Source organism: Pimephales promelas, chromosome 17 (assembly GCF_988280905.1).
Source record: "Pimephales promelas chromosome 17, fPimPro1.hap1.1, whole genome shotgun sequence".
Classification (NCBI taxonomy): Eukaryota; Metazoa; Chordata; class Actinopteri; order Cypriniformes; family Leuciscidae; genus Pimephales; species Pimephales promelas.
In genome coordinates, this window is record NC_142785.1 from 11,864,335 (window position 1) to 11,883,549 (window position 19,215).

A 19,215-nucleotide genomic window follows, 5' to 3' on the forward strand; every position below is an offset into this window, starting at 1 on the left:
ATATCTACAGCAATGAAGAAAAACAGGACACAATTACTGTTATATCCACCGCTATCATTTTATTACGTTCAATCACACCTCGGCAGAGAATGAAGCGGCTTCCTGGCGACCGATACACTTATAACAGCACATTCACACTTCAATCAACACAAACATGCATTCACCTAGACTCTCACGCAAATGTGTTTGATGTGTGCTTTTCTCATCCTCGAGCATACAATGTAACAGAAGTGGTGAATTGTCCCATCAAGGATACCGCAGTATCTCCGATAAGATCTAGCTGTTGTGGACACATGAAACCAAGCCTTGTTTGGATTTGAGCTATACTTCATACTGAAGAATTTATCAAAGAGTATTAGCATGGATTATAAATTAAGAGCAATTGAATTACTTTTATTAATACAGTGAGCAGCCGCCACCCTCTGTGGCAGGACAGGACCAGGGTCCCTCACACAAACGAGGGTCCCTGACACCAAGAGCTCATTAGAACTACAAATGGAGGGTGTCACAATTATATCTGAAGTGCATCTTTCTGCTCTTATGAAGTTTGTTCAACAGTCCAGGAAGTTTGATATTGTTGCACCTTCATTCTATAAAAACTATACACAGAACAAAGTCCAACAATAACAGGAAAGAGTTAGTTATTGAAAAAGAGCGCCCAAACGGATGCGTGATTGGTCATTGTTCACGTCAGTGAATGGTTTGGTATGGGGCTGGTTTATGATGTGGGGACAAGCGAGCCTCCTGTCAGATGCTTTAGTCCAGCTCAATGGGGCTGCTGTCCTCCTGAGCTTCCTCACCCTCCTCTTCCTCACCTGAGCCCATTAGGCTATTCAATAGGTTTCCTAACACAAAGATAGCAAATCAGAATATAGTCATTTTAAAATGTCTTCATAACATACCCTTAGATTACACTGTGCTGTGTATCATGCTAAACATACTAAATTTCAACAGTACAAGCAATCTCTCTCTCTCTCTCTTTAGTAACATTTTGCGATTAATTAAACAAAAAAATGGGTAGTTAAAATTTGTTAAATAGTTTCAAGTTTACTGTATGTATGCAGATAAAGTAGGATGTCCACATTTTAAATATATACCATTTCAATATCCAAATTTAATATTATACTATACATTTTTCAATTATGTACAGTAACAATCAAGCAGTTTAGATTTGTATGCATCCGGGTATTGTTGGATATACCTATATAGTAGCTGTATAATTAGAGATTATAATGAGAGGTTATATTGAGAATTATGAAACTTTAGATGTTTTTTAAACAATTTGGTAGTGACTAACCTAATTATAATTTGGTGATGTATTATCGACACAGTTAAGTGATGCATGTAAATGACGGAGGTCATCATTTTTAATGAATAAATTGGGTCTGAAATTGCAACCAAAACCTTACATGAATGTCCCAAAATCTGGTGAAAGTCTTCCCAAAACAGTGAGAGTGCCACAGGGAGGGACTAATGCTATTTGGCATGCTTTTTTTACAATCCTCTTAACAACAGGATACAACAGATGATCTCTATAGACATCAATCTGTATTTAACCCAAAATATTAATTAAAAAAAACGGCTAAAAAACAGTGAATATACAAGTACTACAGTTCTAAGACAAATTCCATTTCAACATAGTATATATTTTAGAAAATGAATGCATTGTGCTCCTTCATAATTGCAATTGCATAATGCTAGGTGCAATTGTTGTTTCTGAAGTCAAACAGATGCAGGGATGTTTCTTACCTAGCAAACCACCATATGATGATGACTGTTTAGGTGGCACTCCAAAGAACAGCTGTCCTATTCTATCCAGATACTGGGGTCAAGAGAAGAACAACGTGAGTCGTCCAGAAGTCTTATCTCATACAGAATCCAAATTAAATTTTAATCTCTCTGAATAATGCCTGCAACTTCTAACATACTCTGTTATAATATAACTACATAGGACCCACTGATGTAGACAGCTCACTAGGTCAGAACCAGAGCTAGTGTTCTCTAGGTACTGAGAAATTGCCAAAAAAGCTTGTTTTTGATGTTAAAGAGCGTTATCAGTATCTTACCTCATTGTACATAGGGTCTCTCTTCAGTGATGGCTGATACTGCTCACATAACACTGTAAAGACGGTCAACTTCCCACTGGAAATTAAACCACATATATAATACAGAGGTTGTGTAAACCGTTTTGATCCATTATTTGTTAAAACATTGATGCTTCATTTAAAATATCAGTTAAAGCTACTTGGTCTGTTGCAGGGCTCTTCAACTCCAGTCCTTGAAGGGCCATTGTCCCTCATACTTCAAAAACAATCTCAATGTAACCCATCTCTGTAATACTGTACAAGTAATGCTGAACAACTCTATTAGCTTGTTCCCATGTGCTTGTTTAGGGTTAGAGCTAAACTCTGGCACTGACCCAATGGAACCCTAACCCCTTGCGATCTTCCACCAAGTCCACACTTTCGTGACGTAATGCCGATTTGACTGTCGGGTGGAAGTCTTCTGTGGATCAGGTTCAGCAAAAGTGAGCATTAAAGCTTGTGAGCACCCTTTTGAAATCAAAAAAGACACATGGAGGTCTTGTGGATTTAAAGGGTTTGTTCACCCAAAAATGAAATTTCTGTCATTAATTAAATCACCCTCATGTCGTTCTAACCCCATAAGACCTTTGTTCATATTCAGAACACAAATTAAGGTACTTTTGATGAAATCCGAGAAATGAAATTGCAACTTTGACGTTTGACGAAGGCCCAGAAAGACATTTTTAAAATAGTCCATGTATCTACAGTGGTTGCAACGTTATGAAACGATGAGAATACTTTTTGTGCGTAACAAACAAACAAAAATAATTACTTTATTGAACAATTTCTTCTCTTCTGTGTCAGATCTCTCAGATCAAAAATATCTTAATTTGTGTTCCAAAGATGAACAAAGGAGTTATTGGTTTGGTACGACATGGTGCGCGTAATTAATGACAGGATTTTTATTTTTGGGTGAACTAACCCCTTAGCAGACATACGCACGAGGAAGCCATTGAACGTCCAAAGGGCCGCAAGTGCACACGAGGGGCTGTAAAAATGGGACAGGGCCTCTAAAAGCAGGACACTAGCCCTCCAGGGCTGGGGTTGAAAAGCCTGGGTCAATTGCGTATCCCTACTACTACCCATACTGTACATTCCCACAGCAAAGAATGCTAACAAGCATCAGAAGTTATGTTTCCTAACTTCTAATGCTTGTTAGCATTCTTAAATACACTAGAAAAGATGCGCAAGTAAAAAGTTGGTAGGAGAAACCAGATCGGGTGACCAGATCTCAAGAGCACACTGTTTTTTTAATTATTTCTTTTATAATAAGAATACACATTACGATAAATAATAAATAGAAAAAGCCAAGAACCAGCTACACAGCTCTTGGGAAGACAAAAATAGCTTGGTATAGCAGTCATACTTAGATCAAACGTCCGGTAGTTTACTGATGCATAAAATTAGAAATCGTCCACCCAGACTGTAAAAGTGATTATTTGTAGAACACCCTCTGACATCCACAGAATTTTACAATGTAGAGCATTCAAAAATAATGACAAGAGCCTGATGTTGTAATCAAAAGCATGAATGCACTCTCTCACCCATCCACAGCCAGCAGGAGGAACCAAAGGAAATTGAGCAGAGGCTGCACAAACGGTGGACCCTTCTCTATAGATGGGTGCTTCTGTGTGTATGTGGTGAACACCACCAACGCGCTAGTCTTGTTTTTTAGACAAAGGAACCTGCAGCCAAGACAAGATAACGATATACACCAATCATGAAATATAGTAATGAAAATAAAACAGAAATCAACATATATTTACAGAATAATATATACTACTGACTATGTGATAAGCCAGACTGATCTCATGAAGTAGCGTGTGTATGAGACGCCAATTCGTATTTCCATTTTTGGCGTGCTATCACGACGCATAATCGCCTTTCAGCGTGTTTATGAACTCCGTTGACTTAACGTTATATAAATATATGACTTACCTCAACCCCGTCCCTAAACCTAACCGTCACTGGGGTTAATGGCATTTATGACTGTTCCCTTACCATCCTAGGTAAAAAAAAGATATGACTTACCTCAACCCCATCCCTAAACTTAACCGTCACTGGGGTTAATGGCATTTATGACTGGAGATTTGACTGCGTGTTCGGACACGCGGAATGACGCGGACGTTAATGGCGTAGACGCATACACGCGGATACACGTGGATAGCACAAAATGCGTGGAGATAACACACCACCTGACTCGAAAGTGGCGTATATGTTTACGCAAAAGTCATGATGTCATGTTGGATAAGCACAAAAATGTTTGCATCAAGTTCAGTTGACTAGATGAGCAAGAAGAAGTTCATACATCATACTAGTGCACTATTTTACAATTATTCTAAATATTTTGCAATTATTCTAAATGCTATTCTTATGATAGCTTTGTGTGAAAAACAGACTCAAACTTATGAAGCACCTGATGCGATGGGAAACAGCTTTCTCCAAAAAACTGAAGCACCAGTTTCTATCAAATATCTGATGCTTCAAATGGACCTTTTGTTTAAAGGGGCTGTGGTGAGCAGGACGGCCGAGGGACGTGAGAGAACGTTGCGAGGCCGGTGGTGCGATTGTTAATGAGCATCACCTGTGAAGCACACCGGTCTCGCATCTCTCACGGAGGACCGGAAGCATAAAGGGGGAGCGACAGAGTGGATGATCGAGAGAGGAACACTGCTTTTGTTTGTGCATATTCGGAACACAAATTAAAGGATTAGTTCACTTTTGAAAAAACTTTTGCTGATAATTTACTCACCCCCATGTCATCCCAAATGTCCATGTCTTTCTTTCCTCAGTCGAAAAGAAATTAAGGATTTTGATGAAAACGTTCCAGGATTTTTCTCCTTATAATGGACTTCAATGGGAACCAGGTCCAACCGAGGTCAAACGACAGTTAATAACTGTTTCAGATGCAGCTTCAAATGTCTTTAAACGACACCACACGATGAATAAGGGTCTTATCATGCGAAACGATCGGTTATTTCAAAGCTTATTCCAAAAATGTAACTTTTCTAAGGACAAATGCTAGCCTTGTAATATATTGTGAGGCGCGTTTGCAACGTCACGTAATATGTAATTACGTTCAAAAGGTCACGGGCGACGTAGCCGGAAGTACAGAATCAAAATCGTCCGACATCGTTGTTTTACCTTTTAATTCCATTTTTGTAAACGGCGTTTGAGTTAGTTTTCACGTTCAACCTATGCGTTCAACTTGTAAACACTCTGACTCTGACCTTTTGAACGTAATTACGTATTACGTGACGTTGCAAACGCGCCTCACAGAATGGAGAAAGGCTAGCATTTGTCCTTAGAAAAGTTACATTTTTGGAATAAGTTTTGAAATAACCGATCGTTTCGCATGATAAGACCCTTATTCATCGTCTGGTGTCGTTTAAAGACATTTGAAGCTGCATCTGAAACTGTTATTAACTGTCTTTTGGACCTCGGTTGGACCTGGTTCCCATGGAAGTCCATTATAAGGAGAAAAATCCTGGAATGTTTTCATCAAAAACCTTAATTTCTTTTCGACTGAGGAAAGACATCTTGGATGACATGGGGGTGAGTAAATTATCAGCAAAAGTTTTTTTCAAAAGTGAACTAATCCTTTAAGGTAAGTAAGGCAAGTATGTTAATGATGTTGATAGGCAGCTGTCTCAGGCAGCATGGATTTTTTATCTGAAAGACATAGAGATGAGCCAGATTTCCAAGTGAAAGTCTATCAGAACAGACACGTCCAGTTCTGGTTCGGGTCCACTGTGTGGTGGCAGGGCAGCTTTCTGCATCTATAAAGATGCGAAGCGTCGCACATCATTTGCCATAGAACTACTGCCAGTTCATCTGCCGCTCAAAATGTTTCATCTGGAGTTACAGAACATGTTCTTGTTTGCATGGACAACACTAATTGTGGTGTGGACAAACTGTCATGACAAGGAAAAGTCCCAGGAATAAGGAGACCACGTCCAGAGATCCTAATGATGATTTGGAACATTTTCGCGAGAGTGGAGGTGGATCTGTTTGCCTCCGTGGAGAACACTCATTACCTGATTTTCTGTTCAGTGTTGCATGTCTATCTGGGAGTGGGTGCACTGCCGCGCAAATGCCAGAGGATACGCAAAAAATGCTTTTCCAAAAAAATCAAGGTGTACTGGGAGACTGTCATGCTGATAGCACCGAAATTTCCCAATAATGGTGGAACTGTTTGCTGCAGTTCTTTGCCCCATATAACAGCAGAATACGTGGCAGCTATAGCAGCAAAACATATCCCCCTGTAGCTGGCCTTTCAGTTGGGAAAACTGCACATTTATGTTCAGTGCTTAGGCAGTATAGGCTTTCTGAATTGCATTTTGTGTTATGAGATTGCACTAACAGCTTTCCAGTATCAAAACCGAGTTCATCACACTTGGCTTATAACACTGCCCTTTTGGAGTAAGAACCCATTCTACCAGACGAAGGGGTTCGTCCCGGCCATTAGCAAATGTTGTGTCCATCAAAGCATGTGCATGGGGACAGGATGTCCTCACCTAATACTTTTGCTAGGTTTTATAACCTAGATGTATCTTCTGTGCTTGGTGCTGAACAGTATTGGCCATCAAAAGGGATTTTTAAAACGTTTGCTCTGGCACCATTATTTTGGCTGTATTGTCCTGATTGGCTTACCACTTAGAATAACTTAGAAAGACAGCAGAGAGTCAGTGAATATTAATGATACATGCCAGTATTATATTATGTGATGGGGTGCCATTCACAACAAGGCAACAAGGTGACTTGTTGAGACTTTCCTCTCAACAGCTCCGCTCTTGAGCTGGGCCAGTTCTTCACTGTAAACATGGTTCCATAGTCAGCTATTAACATGATGTTGAGTGAACCAAAATCGAAAGGGAATGTCTCTTGTTACTTGCATAATCGCGGCTCTCTGAGATGAGGGAACAAGTCATTCCATACAATTAGATGAGACATGCTACACCTCACTGCCTTCAGTCGAAAGATTCTGAGGAGTTGGTGCTTGGACACCATTGGCCAGTGTTTTACCACCACCATTACTCAATAGGGCTTCAGTATCTTTGGAGAAAATGGTTTCCCAAAGGCACCCAACTACTTATGCAATGTCTGCTTATTAGTAGCTCTCAAATCAAATATTATAGGTCGCATCAGGTTTGACCTTAATGATAATTGGTCCTTATTGCATTAAAATGACACCATCAAACTTGAAATAATCATATGTAAAGGCAACTCAGCTGAAACATAAGAGAACAACAGAAAGCAATTATTTTTCTAATTAAAGTTGGGACTCCTCACTCAAAGCTATTGTATGGCTTTAGAAGACCCAGGATATTGTGCATGGGTGCATATTTTGGAGCTCCAGTCCCTATTAACTTCCGTACACTGTATGGCAGAGTGGCTTGCACATTCTTTTCTTGCATTTCTCATTCTGTAGTGGAACTGGTCTGGAAATGCATTGGGGTGAATAAATGCTAATAGAATATTCAGTTTTAGGATTTAACTATTCCTTTCCGAGCTGATTTTACACTGAAACTCCAGAACTCACTGTAAGACGGCTTGTGCTACAAACATGTCCACCTCTCCATGAAATCCTCGTGCTGATGAATACTCCACCAGCATCTGTGCACAGCCCTCTCCATCAGATGAGTGCAGGAAATGATAGCGGGATTCACTGTAGTTTTGCTCTAGATGCAAATAAATAAATGATGCAGGTTACACACTCAAACAGCTGGTTGATCATTGATTGGATGATCATTGTCATGTGTCTGTCTGTTTTACCCTTCCACAATGTGAGTGCCAGCAGCTGGTGTAGTTTGGGGTGACCCAACTTCCCCGACCCTCCTGATGACCACTTGATCGCTCTGGAGACAAATGCTACTCTCTCTGGTGAATTTGGGTCCATCCGGCTGAAGAGTTTAGTCAAATGCTCTAGAACACATGAATGTAATTACAAAATTAAAAATTCCTCATGTAACTTCTGTAGGTGAAAAGAACACAAGGAGATTTGAACAATACTTTTGCATAGTATTGAGCAATATTGGATATTTATCATATTCTGTATTACTTTGTTTACAATATAAAATTAACCAACATTGGCAATATTTTGCAGGTTTTAATTTTATTATCAAATATTGCCATAGACTTTAATAAAACGAGTTTAGCACCTGCACCTAGTCTCATCAATCATGTGACTGAAAGAGCATTTGCAAAATTGTCAGTTAAGTTTAAGTTAATTTATACACAACAATTTGAATTCATATTTCTGCATTTCAATGAATTAGTTCAATATTTCAAATCAAAATTTATATATATTGGTGCATATAAATGAAAACAATATATTCCATGGTTAATTTAATGACAAAGAACATTTAAATTAAAACACGCCTTACACTAAACATTTTGAATCTGAATAAAATGACTGTTGTTTGAAATGTTGGTTCCGAATACTGACAAAAAAAAATAAAAAAATAAAACCATTTGAGGAAAAACATATACTGAATAGCGTATTTTTTATTATTATTTGTTTTAAATAATATGTAATGTTTTATTTAACTATATTCCCAGTGTCATACGTTTACAAAGATTACCACACATAACAGAGTGAATCATGCAAAAGTATTGCATTTAATAGCTTGGTGCTACAGTACAATTAACTAATTGTTGACTATAATTTAACATTTGTTATAGCCAAAATATGTATAAACATCCTGAATATTTAGAAAAATCAGCTCTAACTACACTATCTAAAATATAACGACACCTCGAACTGTACAGTGTTTGCCAAAATCACCAACATTTTCAATAAACTCACCTAGTGTCTCATCATCTATTTTGGCCCCAGATTTCTCCAGGGACTCTAGTACCAGCATGGACAGATCTGCAGCACTGTTTTGCTGCTCAGGAAACACAAGGGGGGGCAAATGTCTCAGTAACAACTGACCTCTTCAGAGCTTTAATGACATGATAAATTAAAGCCTGTAAATGAGCTACAACAGATGACAAAGGAACACATACCTGATTATAACTAAAGAAGAGCAAAGCTCCATTGTACATCAACTCTCTGGCCTCTGCATACTTCGCTTGTGACATGTACCTGCACACAAAGCAACATGTTATTATTAACATGATATTTCTGTGGTCACACTGGGGTCATCGAACAAAGAACAAAGTTTTACTATTAATTAAACAATAATACTTTTTTTTTTTATTTAACAGTCAGACATACATACAAACAAACCAACATAGTGCAGTAGTGAGCAAACTTGTAAATTCATGATTCCAGCAGTGGCAAGAGTGATTTAAGTGTTTGATCTAAGTGTGTATGTGAGCGGGTGTGAGTGTGGGTTTTTTTTGTGTGTGTGTGTGTGTGTTATGTGCAATGTCTAAAGTGCATTAAAAGAGGGAGTACAGTGCAAGAGTGTCTCAAATTGGGCCAGAGATGCTGTCCTGTTGTAGCCTGGTTCTACCAGACTCTCGTACATACATTTCATTTGTACAGAGAGTCTGGCCTCCCTCAATTGAGAAACGTTTCCTTCCTTGTAGGCGGGTTCACTATTAAAGTTCAAATCTATTGGATCTGCCCAGAGTCACTCACGATCTGCCATAGCCAATCGCTAATGTGTGGTCGTGAGTGACGTATGTCATGCGCCAAAACGGCTGGAAACAACCATAGACAGTAAAAGAAACAACAAGTCCGAACTCCGAATGATCAGAGGATTAAATTTACAATAGGATTTCAGTCAACGAGAGCTGCAGGTTTTGTTAATCTAGGAACAATTATTAATTCGAAATGTATATTTAGTGATCAGTGTTGGGAGTAACACATTACAAAAGTAATACATTACAGTAACATATTACTTTTTGCTGTAACACAGTAGTGTAAGGCATTACTAATCAATTTTCAGTAATATTTTACTCGTTACATGTTCAGTCAGGCTTGTATTACAGTTGTATTACAGTGTATTTTACTTCTTAAAGGCAACAGACTATGTGAAAGTTTTAAAGCAGTCTTTTTGTGCCAGTTCAGAGCGGTCGCGTCTGTAACATTGTTTTTTCCTCATAAATGCGAACACGGAAACTAAAATGCCAACCTCTCCTCATCCGATTTGCGCAGTGTAATTAACAGAATTACCAAAAATATATTTTGCCTCCTTGCCGCATGAATGTGTGTCTTTTCCCTAATATTAAAAATAAAACATAGACTGATATTTGTTTAATGTCTAATGTCTGTCCTTTAAGGAAGTAGCCTATATACGTTTCAATGTATTTTCTGAGAATTTTTATTTCAAGTTTTGACTGCAAATGTCATGTCCATAATGCTGGACTTCCCCAATTTTAAATAATTTATCCTCAACTAGTTTTGTGGTGTAGGTCTACGTATTTTATAATGTTAACTTCAAATAATACTAATAGCCTAATTTAAAGATAAGGCAGCATTGGATCTGGACGGTAAGGAGAATAACGCTGGGAGTTGGAAGAGGTGTGTCGCGATTCTGCAGGTTCGTGGATCTGAGTCGTGTGACAAATCGCGATTTCGGTTTCATTTTGCATATCGTTACAGCCCCAAAGTTAAGTACTACTTAGTTATTTTGGTAAAAGTAACTCAAAAGTAATACATGAGAAATGTAACGCATTACAATTCTGAGACAGTAATATTGTAAGGTAATGAATTACTTTTAAATAACAGTAACAAGTAATACCTAATGTATTACAGTTTGGAAGTAACTTGCACAACACTGTTAGTGATTATTCAGTCAATGCTGTAAGTTACAGTAAATTATCAGTCTGTCTGCAGATGTGTAATAAACAACAATTTTTCATATTACGTATTTTTGTTTCTTAATTACCTTAATTATGGTCTTCAAAGTATGTGTTTGTACATTTTTATATGGCATTTAGTTGTTTTTTTTTATTAAAACAAATTAACCATTGACATCTAAAACTGAAAATCAAATATAGTCTCCAAAGTATGGGTTTTCAAATTTTTATTTATGACAATTTTTTTTTTAAATCACAACCAATTTGTATGATTTACAACATGTAAAACTGACACACCACCAACCTCCTGTACGAGTGCACAAAGGGGCTCAAAATGTTCTATTCATCACAAGAATCAGTAAATTTACTGTTGGGAATCTGAGCGACTGACATGACTCCTGAGCGGATCTTCAACAATAGTTTAGCAGCCAGGACTCGGGGCTTCCGAACACCAGGCTAAAGTCCAAAATGTCACGGTCATTGTGCACGAGCTGCCCAGCACAAACTTCCAACCTTTCTGCCTCCTTCACTTGGTCCTCCGTTGTGCAACAAGAGGTGAGACGACAACAATCCGGCTTTAAATTCTGTATATTCGGCAGTTTCTTTTCCAACAATGGACCGAATAGCTTTTCTCACGTCTTTCTCCGCTGCCATTACTGCACTCAAACTGACGCACTACATTAACGTCATCGTTCTCAGCCACTCCCTCTATTCGCTGATTGGTCCTACAAAAAATTGATTTCTGGAAACCTAAGGATATGGAGCGGTCCCAGACGCAGTACTGAAGGAAAATGAAATTGAGCGGAAGTGCGTAGGCGGGCGCAGCCAGGCTAGTCCTGTTGAAACCACTTCTCGCCTGTCTTGCCTGCCTTGGTGTTTGGCGTGTTAAAATGTTAACATTTTTCCAAATGTTAATGTGTAATTTATTTCTGGTTTTCCAGTTCATGAGGATAGTTTTCTTGGCGATGGTTAGAGCTATGAGGAGTATTTTAGAGTTTATAGTTTTATCAGTGATTATTGTGAGATCTCCCAGCAAGCAAAGGGAAGGTGACAGTGGGATGTGGCAGCCAACTATAGTGGATAGTGACTGTGTGACCTCTTCCCAAAAGTGTTTGATTGGAGTGCAGTGCCAGGTTGGATGGATGTATGTATCTGTAGAATTTTGATTGCAATGTGTGCAATTTTGTGATGTGAAACCCATTTTAGCTAATCTATTGCCCGTGTAATTTTGTATTGGATTAACTGAAGATTCGCATTTTTGGACATGAGACAGATTTGGGTCCAAAAGTTGGCATCAGGGGCTATTGAAAGATCGTTTTCCCATTTTATTGTTGGTAAGTATATGGACTGAAGTTGATTTGAGATCATTTTGTATATTTTAGAGAGCAGTTTCTTTGGAGAGGAAATGTTGACCAAGTCTGATATTGCCGGTGGAAGTTCTAAATTTGTATCTCTGATGTTTATTTTTGTCAGGACAGAAGATTTGATTTGTAGGCATTTTAAAAATTCGTTGTTCCCGATGCCATACTCCTGGGCCAGTTGTGGAAACGGTTTAAATGTGTTAGATTTGAAAATGTGCTTAATGTGGGTGATGCCTCTTTCCGCCCATGTGTGGAAATTCAGTGTTTTTTTTATTGCTTATAAAGTCACGGTTGTTCCATAGTGGAGTGAGGTTAGATGGAGCTAATGTAGAGTTTGTGATTTGGTGAAATTTCCACCAGGCTGTCAGAGTGGCGGCTATAGTTACTGCATTAAAACATGCGTGTTGTTTGATTGATTTGGTGAGGAATGGTATGTCAGCTATATTTAAATCTTTGCATAGTGATTGTTCTATATCTAGCCATATAATATCAGATTGGGTGGGGTGAATCCATTTGTATATGTATTGCAGTTGGTTAGCCATTGAGTAATATTGGAAATTTGGTGCTTCTAGTCTTCCTTGAACCTTACTCTTTTGTAGTGTAGTGAGTTTTATCCTTGGTGTTTTATTTTTCCAGTAGAAGCAAGTTATAATCGAGTCTAGTGATTTAAACCAAGTGAGGTGTGGGGTTGGTTGGAATCAATTTTCGGTAAAATCGTCATTTTTATTGCTGCTATCCTGCCGATTATGGAGATTGGGAGGTTGAGCCACCTGAGCGAATCGTCTTCTATTTTTTTTTAGCAGTGGTGTGAAGTTGAGTGTTACCAACTCTGACAGTCTGGAGGAAATCTTAATGCCCAAGTAAGTGATGTTATCATGACATATAGACCATTTCACAAGATGTAAACAACACTGGTCCAGAAGCACTTCCTGTTTCAGTTTGTAACTGTTTTCTTTTTTTCACATGTAAAGAAAACATCTTAAAGATGTTTGTTTAACTTTTTGATTCAGTTTTAAATGTTCTGTTGGTTGTATTTTATCCCAGCTTTTATGTAGTGTTATATAGGTATAACACTTATTATAGGTATAGGTGATTGATGGGGTGCCACATCCCATTTGGTTTTATGTAAAGGGAGGATGAAAGACTTATTCCAGTTTATTGCATAATCGGATATTTTTGAGAAGAACTGGATTGTTTTAATTATTTCTTGAGTAGATGTTAGGGGTTCTTGTATATATAGTAGGATATCATCTGCTTAGAGTGAGATTTTATGTGTTTGTTGTGGTGTTTCAATATTTTTGATTGCTGGGTTTTGACGGATAGCTGCTGGTAAAGGTTCAATAAAATTCGTGAATAGGGATGGAGAGAGTGGACATCCCTGCCTCGTCCCCCTGTGCAGTGTGAAGCTTTGTGATGTTAGTCCGTTCGTTGTGACTGTGGCCGATGGTGATGTGTATAAAATCTTGATCCAGTTAATAAAGGACTCTCCAAAGCCGAATTTTTGTAACGTGGTGAATAAAAATTTCCAACAATAATAATTTTAAGTAAGAATGAAATGAAAGTTGTGATAGCCTTTTCTTCCCTATTGTGGCGAATAAGTGAAAAGGCTCCTCAGATAAGAAAAAAAAAAAAAAAGTAGGACTGGACTTTATTTTGTCCATGAGATCTTTGATATTGATACTGGTCGATCTCATGTGAGTGACAGGTTGCCCCGCCCTCGCGCCAGTGAATGTGTCATCAGAGAAGAGATGTTGTTTCAAGTGGGATTTTGAATTAAGATTATGAGGCCACATGAGGACATTGTTAGGCACAACGCGAAGCAGAGTTACCACACACAAAAAAAATATTAAAGTAAAAAAAAATATATATATATATATATATAAATGCAACTTTCATGAAGTACAAATCACTAAAAATCCCTTCCTTCCGTGAACAGCAAAAATATTTCAATGTGTAATATGCATGGAAGCTCAAATAAAATCAAAATTGAACTGCACGAACTGCAGTGTTGTAGCCTGACTTCGTCATACTCATTTAAAAATGTTGTGGGCGGAGTTCGGGCTGGCATCCAGGCTAGCAGTGTTGCACAGTGATTAATAGACCCGTTGGGTGAAGAGGTCATGAATAAAGCAAAGCTATTGACCAATCAGAATCAAGGATTGGAACTAACTGTTTTATAAATATATAATACGGATACATAAAATACATTTAGAAATAAGAATTGTACATTTTAACTTCAAAATATATGTGCCATATTCTTAGAAATATATTATTTTTATTGATGTTGGCTTTAACAGATTTATCCCATTTTCAAATTTACATTTGGACTTCAAGTGTCACGTGTTTGTTTTTTATAATGAACACTATTCACCTGAACTAAGGGTGTCTTATCATAAAAGTGTATGCTGTGGTCCTCTTTATAATTACATTTCCAGTCTTTTTTCTTTTTCTAAATGTTCCTCCATTAACAGGGGTTGGACAAGGAAACTGAAACACCTGTTCCAGAAAGCAGGTAAAGTGACATACCGGTTCCAAAAAAAAAAAAAGAGGTGATTTTTCAGAGTATGTAAAACATTTTAACTCCCTCCCTCAACATAACCTAAATGTTCTGTTCCAGGGTTAGTTTACTTCAGGTGTTCAGTAGCGCATGCATGCCCTTTTTGATAAAACTCCAGTGGGCGTGACAGATTGTGCACAATATTATATATATTATATTGACATTATAAAAACACTTTTTTTAAATTTTTTTTTACTTTTGCTAAAGGATGTTTTACGATGGGATGAAAGGCTACCTTTCCTTTCAAGCAATGTGGAAGCGAAAAATAAACTTAAACAGCTTTTAAGCTATAAAAATAAACTTAAACAGCTTTGCGAATGTCTTTTGTATTAACTGTGAACATACTGGGTTGGCTAAACTTTGACGGTAAGATAATCTTGCTTTCTGGAATACCCCCTTTGCTTTAGGCAATCATTAGTATGGTGTAGTAGGACCTCCTTTTGCAGAAAATAAGCTACAGCGTCAATTTGTCTTGGGACTGATTGTTACTTCACAGTGGCCAGAAGATCATTTAAATCTGGAGACTATGAAGGCCATGGAAGACGTTCAACTTCACTTTTATCTTCATCAAACCATTCTGTCACAAAGTCTTGCTGCATTATCATTCTGATAAACAGCACCTCCAACAGGGTACGATGTTGAAATCATTTGGTGCAAATGGTCCTCTCTAGAATGGTTCAGTCCATCAAGCACAGCAGTGGTTTTATCTTTTTTAATTCAATGCAGGTTAGTGCCTGCCCTGGACATGAATTTCAGACCGCTTCCTCTTGTGTCGACAATTATGTGGTTGGACGTGGTTGGTCCTACATGGTGGTATGCCAATACTACCTAGATACCGTAGCTTTATACACCACAAAGACTTGCTGTCCTAATGACCGATGAGCCAGCGAGATGCACACCAACCATTTTTTTCTCTTTTGCACTCAGATATGTTTTGTGGATTTCAATATTTTATGTACAGCTCTGCGACTGCTCTGCTAAACCAAACTTCACACTCTGCTCTTACTGACAGAATGTGCAATAAGTGAAGACTGGCAACTAGGGAAAAAACATGGGATAATTTTTGGCAGCATATAAACATGGTGTAAATTATTAGGACTGCTTAAGAATTGTTTAATTTCCGTGTGCTTTTGTTTTGGTTGTATTCCAATGATGGTGACTAGTGGCTGAATGTGTAATTGTTGCAAAGGTGATTGCAAAGGTGACTGAATAATGTGGTGATGTGCTCTGTTGAAGTTTGACTATTAAACAATAAAAAATAAAAATTGGCTACCACGCCACGGAAAGATTGGCTATATCTATGGATCAAAAAAGTTCATCAAATTTGTCCTCAGACAAGAACGGGTATTATCAAAATTCATGTATAACTTTATGATGAACGTTAGGGATGCACCGATCCACATTTTTTCACTTCCGATCCGATCCCGATACCCGACTTTGGATATCGGCCGATACCGATACTTTTCCGATACCAGAGCTGTGTTTGCTTTAATATTATTTATCATTATTGTTGATTTTAAATGATGTTGAAATAAACTCTCTACAGGCAAGGATGATATGTGCGTATGTATGTCAGTATATATATTAAACAATAGATAGACAATTAAACAAAGATACACATTATACAGGCCTACACAGTGCTTTAATTTCAGGAAGGTCTAACATTATTCAGGTATGGTCTAAAAAGAATTATAATAAAGTAATCAAAAGTAAAATAGCACTGCAAAGTTTACCATAGATAGATTTATGCTTATTAGAGCTGAAGTAATTCATTCAAGAGCTGTGAGTGATTTTCTCTTTGCCTTTTGTTGTTTGACTCTCAGTAATGTCGCAATCGTCACATTTATACTGCTGCCCCTTTAAGAACGAGTTCAGATTTCATATCTACTGATGCACCATATTTTCTCCCAACTACTTCCATAACTACGTTCATTTTAGACATAAACGGTTTAAGTGTTAATCTCCAAGACGGTCGGTTTGACATTTTTCTTGTGCAGGCTACATTTGATCGTTTAGACGCGCATATGAAGCCCAGATTATAATTTGCTTGTCTTGTTGCAGTCTGTTTCGGAGCGCGCGCGCATTGGGAACAGCATTTCTTGCGCAAATTTTGTGCTTTTAATAGCTCTCTTTATTATTAAAAGTGTCCCGCAATTTAGCAACAGCAGAGCCTGCATTTTACAACAATCACAGATCGTGCTGATTCTGTCTTTAAGTTTTAGTATTAAGGAGAAGTGACAGCGCACCGCCGCGATGGGAAGAAAGTTGGCTAGACAGAATGCGGCTATTGTTTTTAATGTTTTTTTTACCTCAATATATTCTTTAATCTTTGGAAATCAGACTAATATCATAGATATAACCAGGCTACGTTTCCTCTGTCGTCACTCATTAAGCAGGGCTGTCGTGTTGTGCGTGCTGTGGGACTGCGTGAGAGATCTCTCTCTTTCTCTTCTGGACTGCGAATTGCAAACATGCATCACAGACAAATAGTTTAATTAATACGGCTTTGCAAACATTGCATTTTGCGGTCTTGCTCTGCTGCGGTGTTTCCAGTGTGAAGTATTTCCACACAGCGAACATGTTGGTAGCTCAATCCTATCCTGCTAGCTGGCTGCAAACTGCGGAATGGATTTCCTGAGCGGGGGTGTGTCTCATTGAGCCCTATGTTTTACAGTCACTGATTGAGCTGCACCTCCGTTCAGGATATCCATTCCACAGTTTGCAGCCAGCTAGCAGATTAGCAGGCCCGGGGAATCCCTTTTGCAGTCATTTCAGCAGACAACGTTAAAGCGCAGACATGGATCATAAATATCGGATTTCTCCACAGGTTGGATCGGAAAAATCCGATACGTGAATTACGCTGGTATCGGTCCCGATACCGATACTGGATCGGATCGGCCCCATCCCTAATGAACGTTTTTGATCCACTTCAAATGTTGACTACTGAGATCACCACGGCTGTCCCAATTCAAAGGCTTCAAAATTCAATTCAATTCAAAATTCAACCTCCCAATGTGTCCTTCGTTTCCATGAAATTAAGGATACAAAAGATTCATGTTGACATATCGTATTAAGATGTGATTATATATCTAGTTAATTGTTTGGAAATGGACCAAGGTGAACACATTCAGAAAGTTGAACCCCGTTTTGTTTTCAGAGGTTTTAATATAACTTTCCAAAAAAAAGTCACCCATCAATGGCAGCTTTCATAGTTGCTAAGCGACAACAGTCTTCTAGAACGTCCCATTTAACAACTCACGGTCAGATCTTCCTGGCCTTTGGCTTTGAAGGATGAAGCCTTTGAATTGGGACACATCCTATCTTGGCCACTGGCCAGTGTTTCATTGTCCAACCCCTGTAGGTTGAAACGTGATATTAAATATTATTGAGTTAAGAAATGGTAATAAAACTCAATGCCTTAAACTTTTTATGAGGCTTTTTTCTTGTTTATTATGATGTCAGTCAGTACAATACAGTTGCATCACCCATTCACCCTGACATTTCTACTTATTATCTGATCAGTGCAATCTTTCATACTGATGTTGATTGTCTCTCAATAGTGAGTAGACAACATTTAGGCACCAAATAGAAGGAGCATCAAATTCAATGCCTATAAAGGCCATCTTTGTAGACAGCATGCTAGGTTGAGACCATGATGTCAAAAAGGTACTAGGCAGCTCAATGGACAGCAAGTCAAAAAAGGAAGGAAAACTGAATGACAAATAACGTTTTAATTAATAATTTCTTTATAATAGTGTATTTATCACATTGATCTACATTGTGGTATAAATCTGATTATTTTAGACAGAGACTTCAAACTGAAATTTCACAATTCTGCCGGTTTAAAAGCTATATTGTTAAAACGCTTCAAAGAAATATCCGAATTTATCTGATTGGCGTATTATGTAACATTATTTTGGTGAAGTACTATTATATAATAGCTAATTGATAAATTATTCAGCTGGTGCAAATGTAAATTAACCTTGTTCTTTAGATTAGCATCTAGCTAAACAGGCTCACGCTAAAATTTTGTCATGAATGACGTAGAAAACAACCAATCAGAAATTAGATATGAGCCACAGGGCGAGACAGGATGAGGAGCTGGCCAATCAGCGTAACCGAGGAACGTACTCAGTTGACAACAAGAAAGATCTGGAAGCGACAGGGCCCGGACTATCATTATTACTCAGGCAAATAGCAATAAACCTTACCTGAAGAATAATGTGCGGTACATCTGATGGGCCTCATAATAATCTCCTCTCTCCACACTGGCTCTCAGTTTGCCCTCCACTCGCTGTACTCCTCCGCGGTTCCTCGCGCTGGAGCTCTTCAGAGACTCCTGCTCCGACATGACTGCTCCGAACAACCAAACGCGATCACTGAGCCTTCAGGCTCGCCGTACTCACAATGGCATATGACATCGACAGACTGACGGATTGACATTTCTAATATATTTGTT

The 19,215-nt window shown here is 38.2% G+C and overlaps 1 protein-coding gene across 1 annotated transcript; it reads right to left on the reverse strand.

Moving 5' to 3' along the window:
• Positions 1 to 37: 37 nt before the first annotated feature.
• get4 (guided entry of tail-anchored proteins factor 4) lies at positions 38 to 19,147 on the reverse strand. The gene is made up of 9 exons (XM_039691274.2): positions 18,968 to 19,147; positions 9,096 to 9,174; positions 8,893 to 8,974; positions 7,860 to 8,009; positions 7,627 to 7,765; positions 3,629 to 3,769; positions 2,067 to 2,142; positions 1,750 to 1,822; positions 38 to 845 (listed from the first exon to the last, which is right to left on the reverse strand). Exons 1-9 carry the CDS (start codon positions 19,105 to 19,107, stop codon positions 757 to 759), a joined length of 969 nt encoding a protein of 322 aa, XP_039547208.1. The 5' UTR covers positions 19,108 to 19,147; the 3' UTR covers positions 38 to 756.
• Between the last annotated feature and the right edge of the window lie 68 nt (positions 19,148 to 19,215).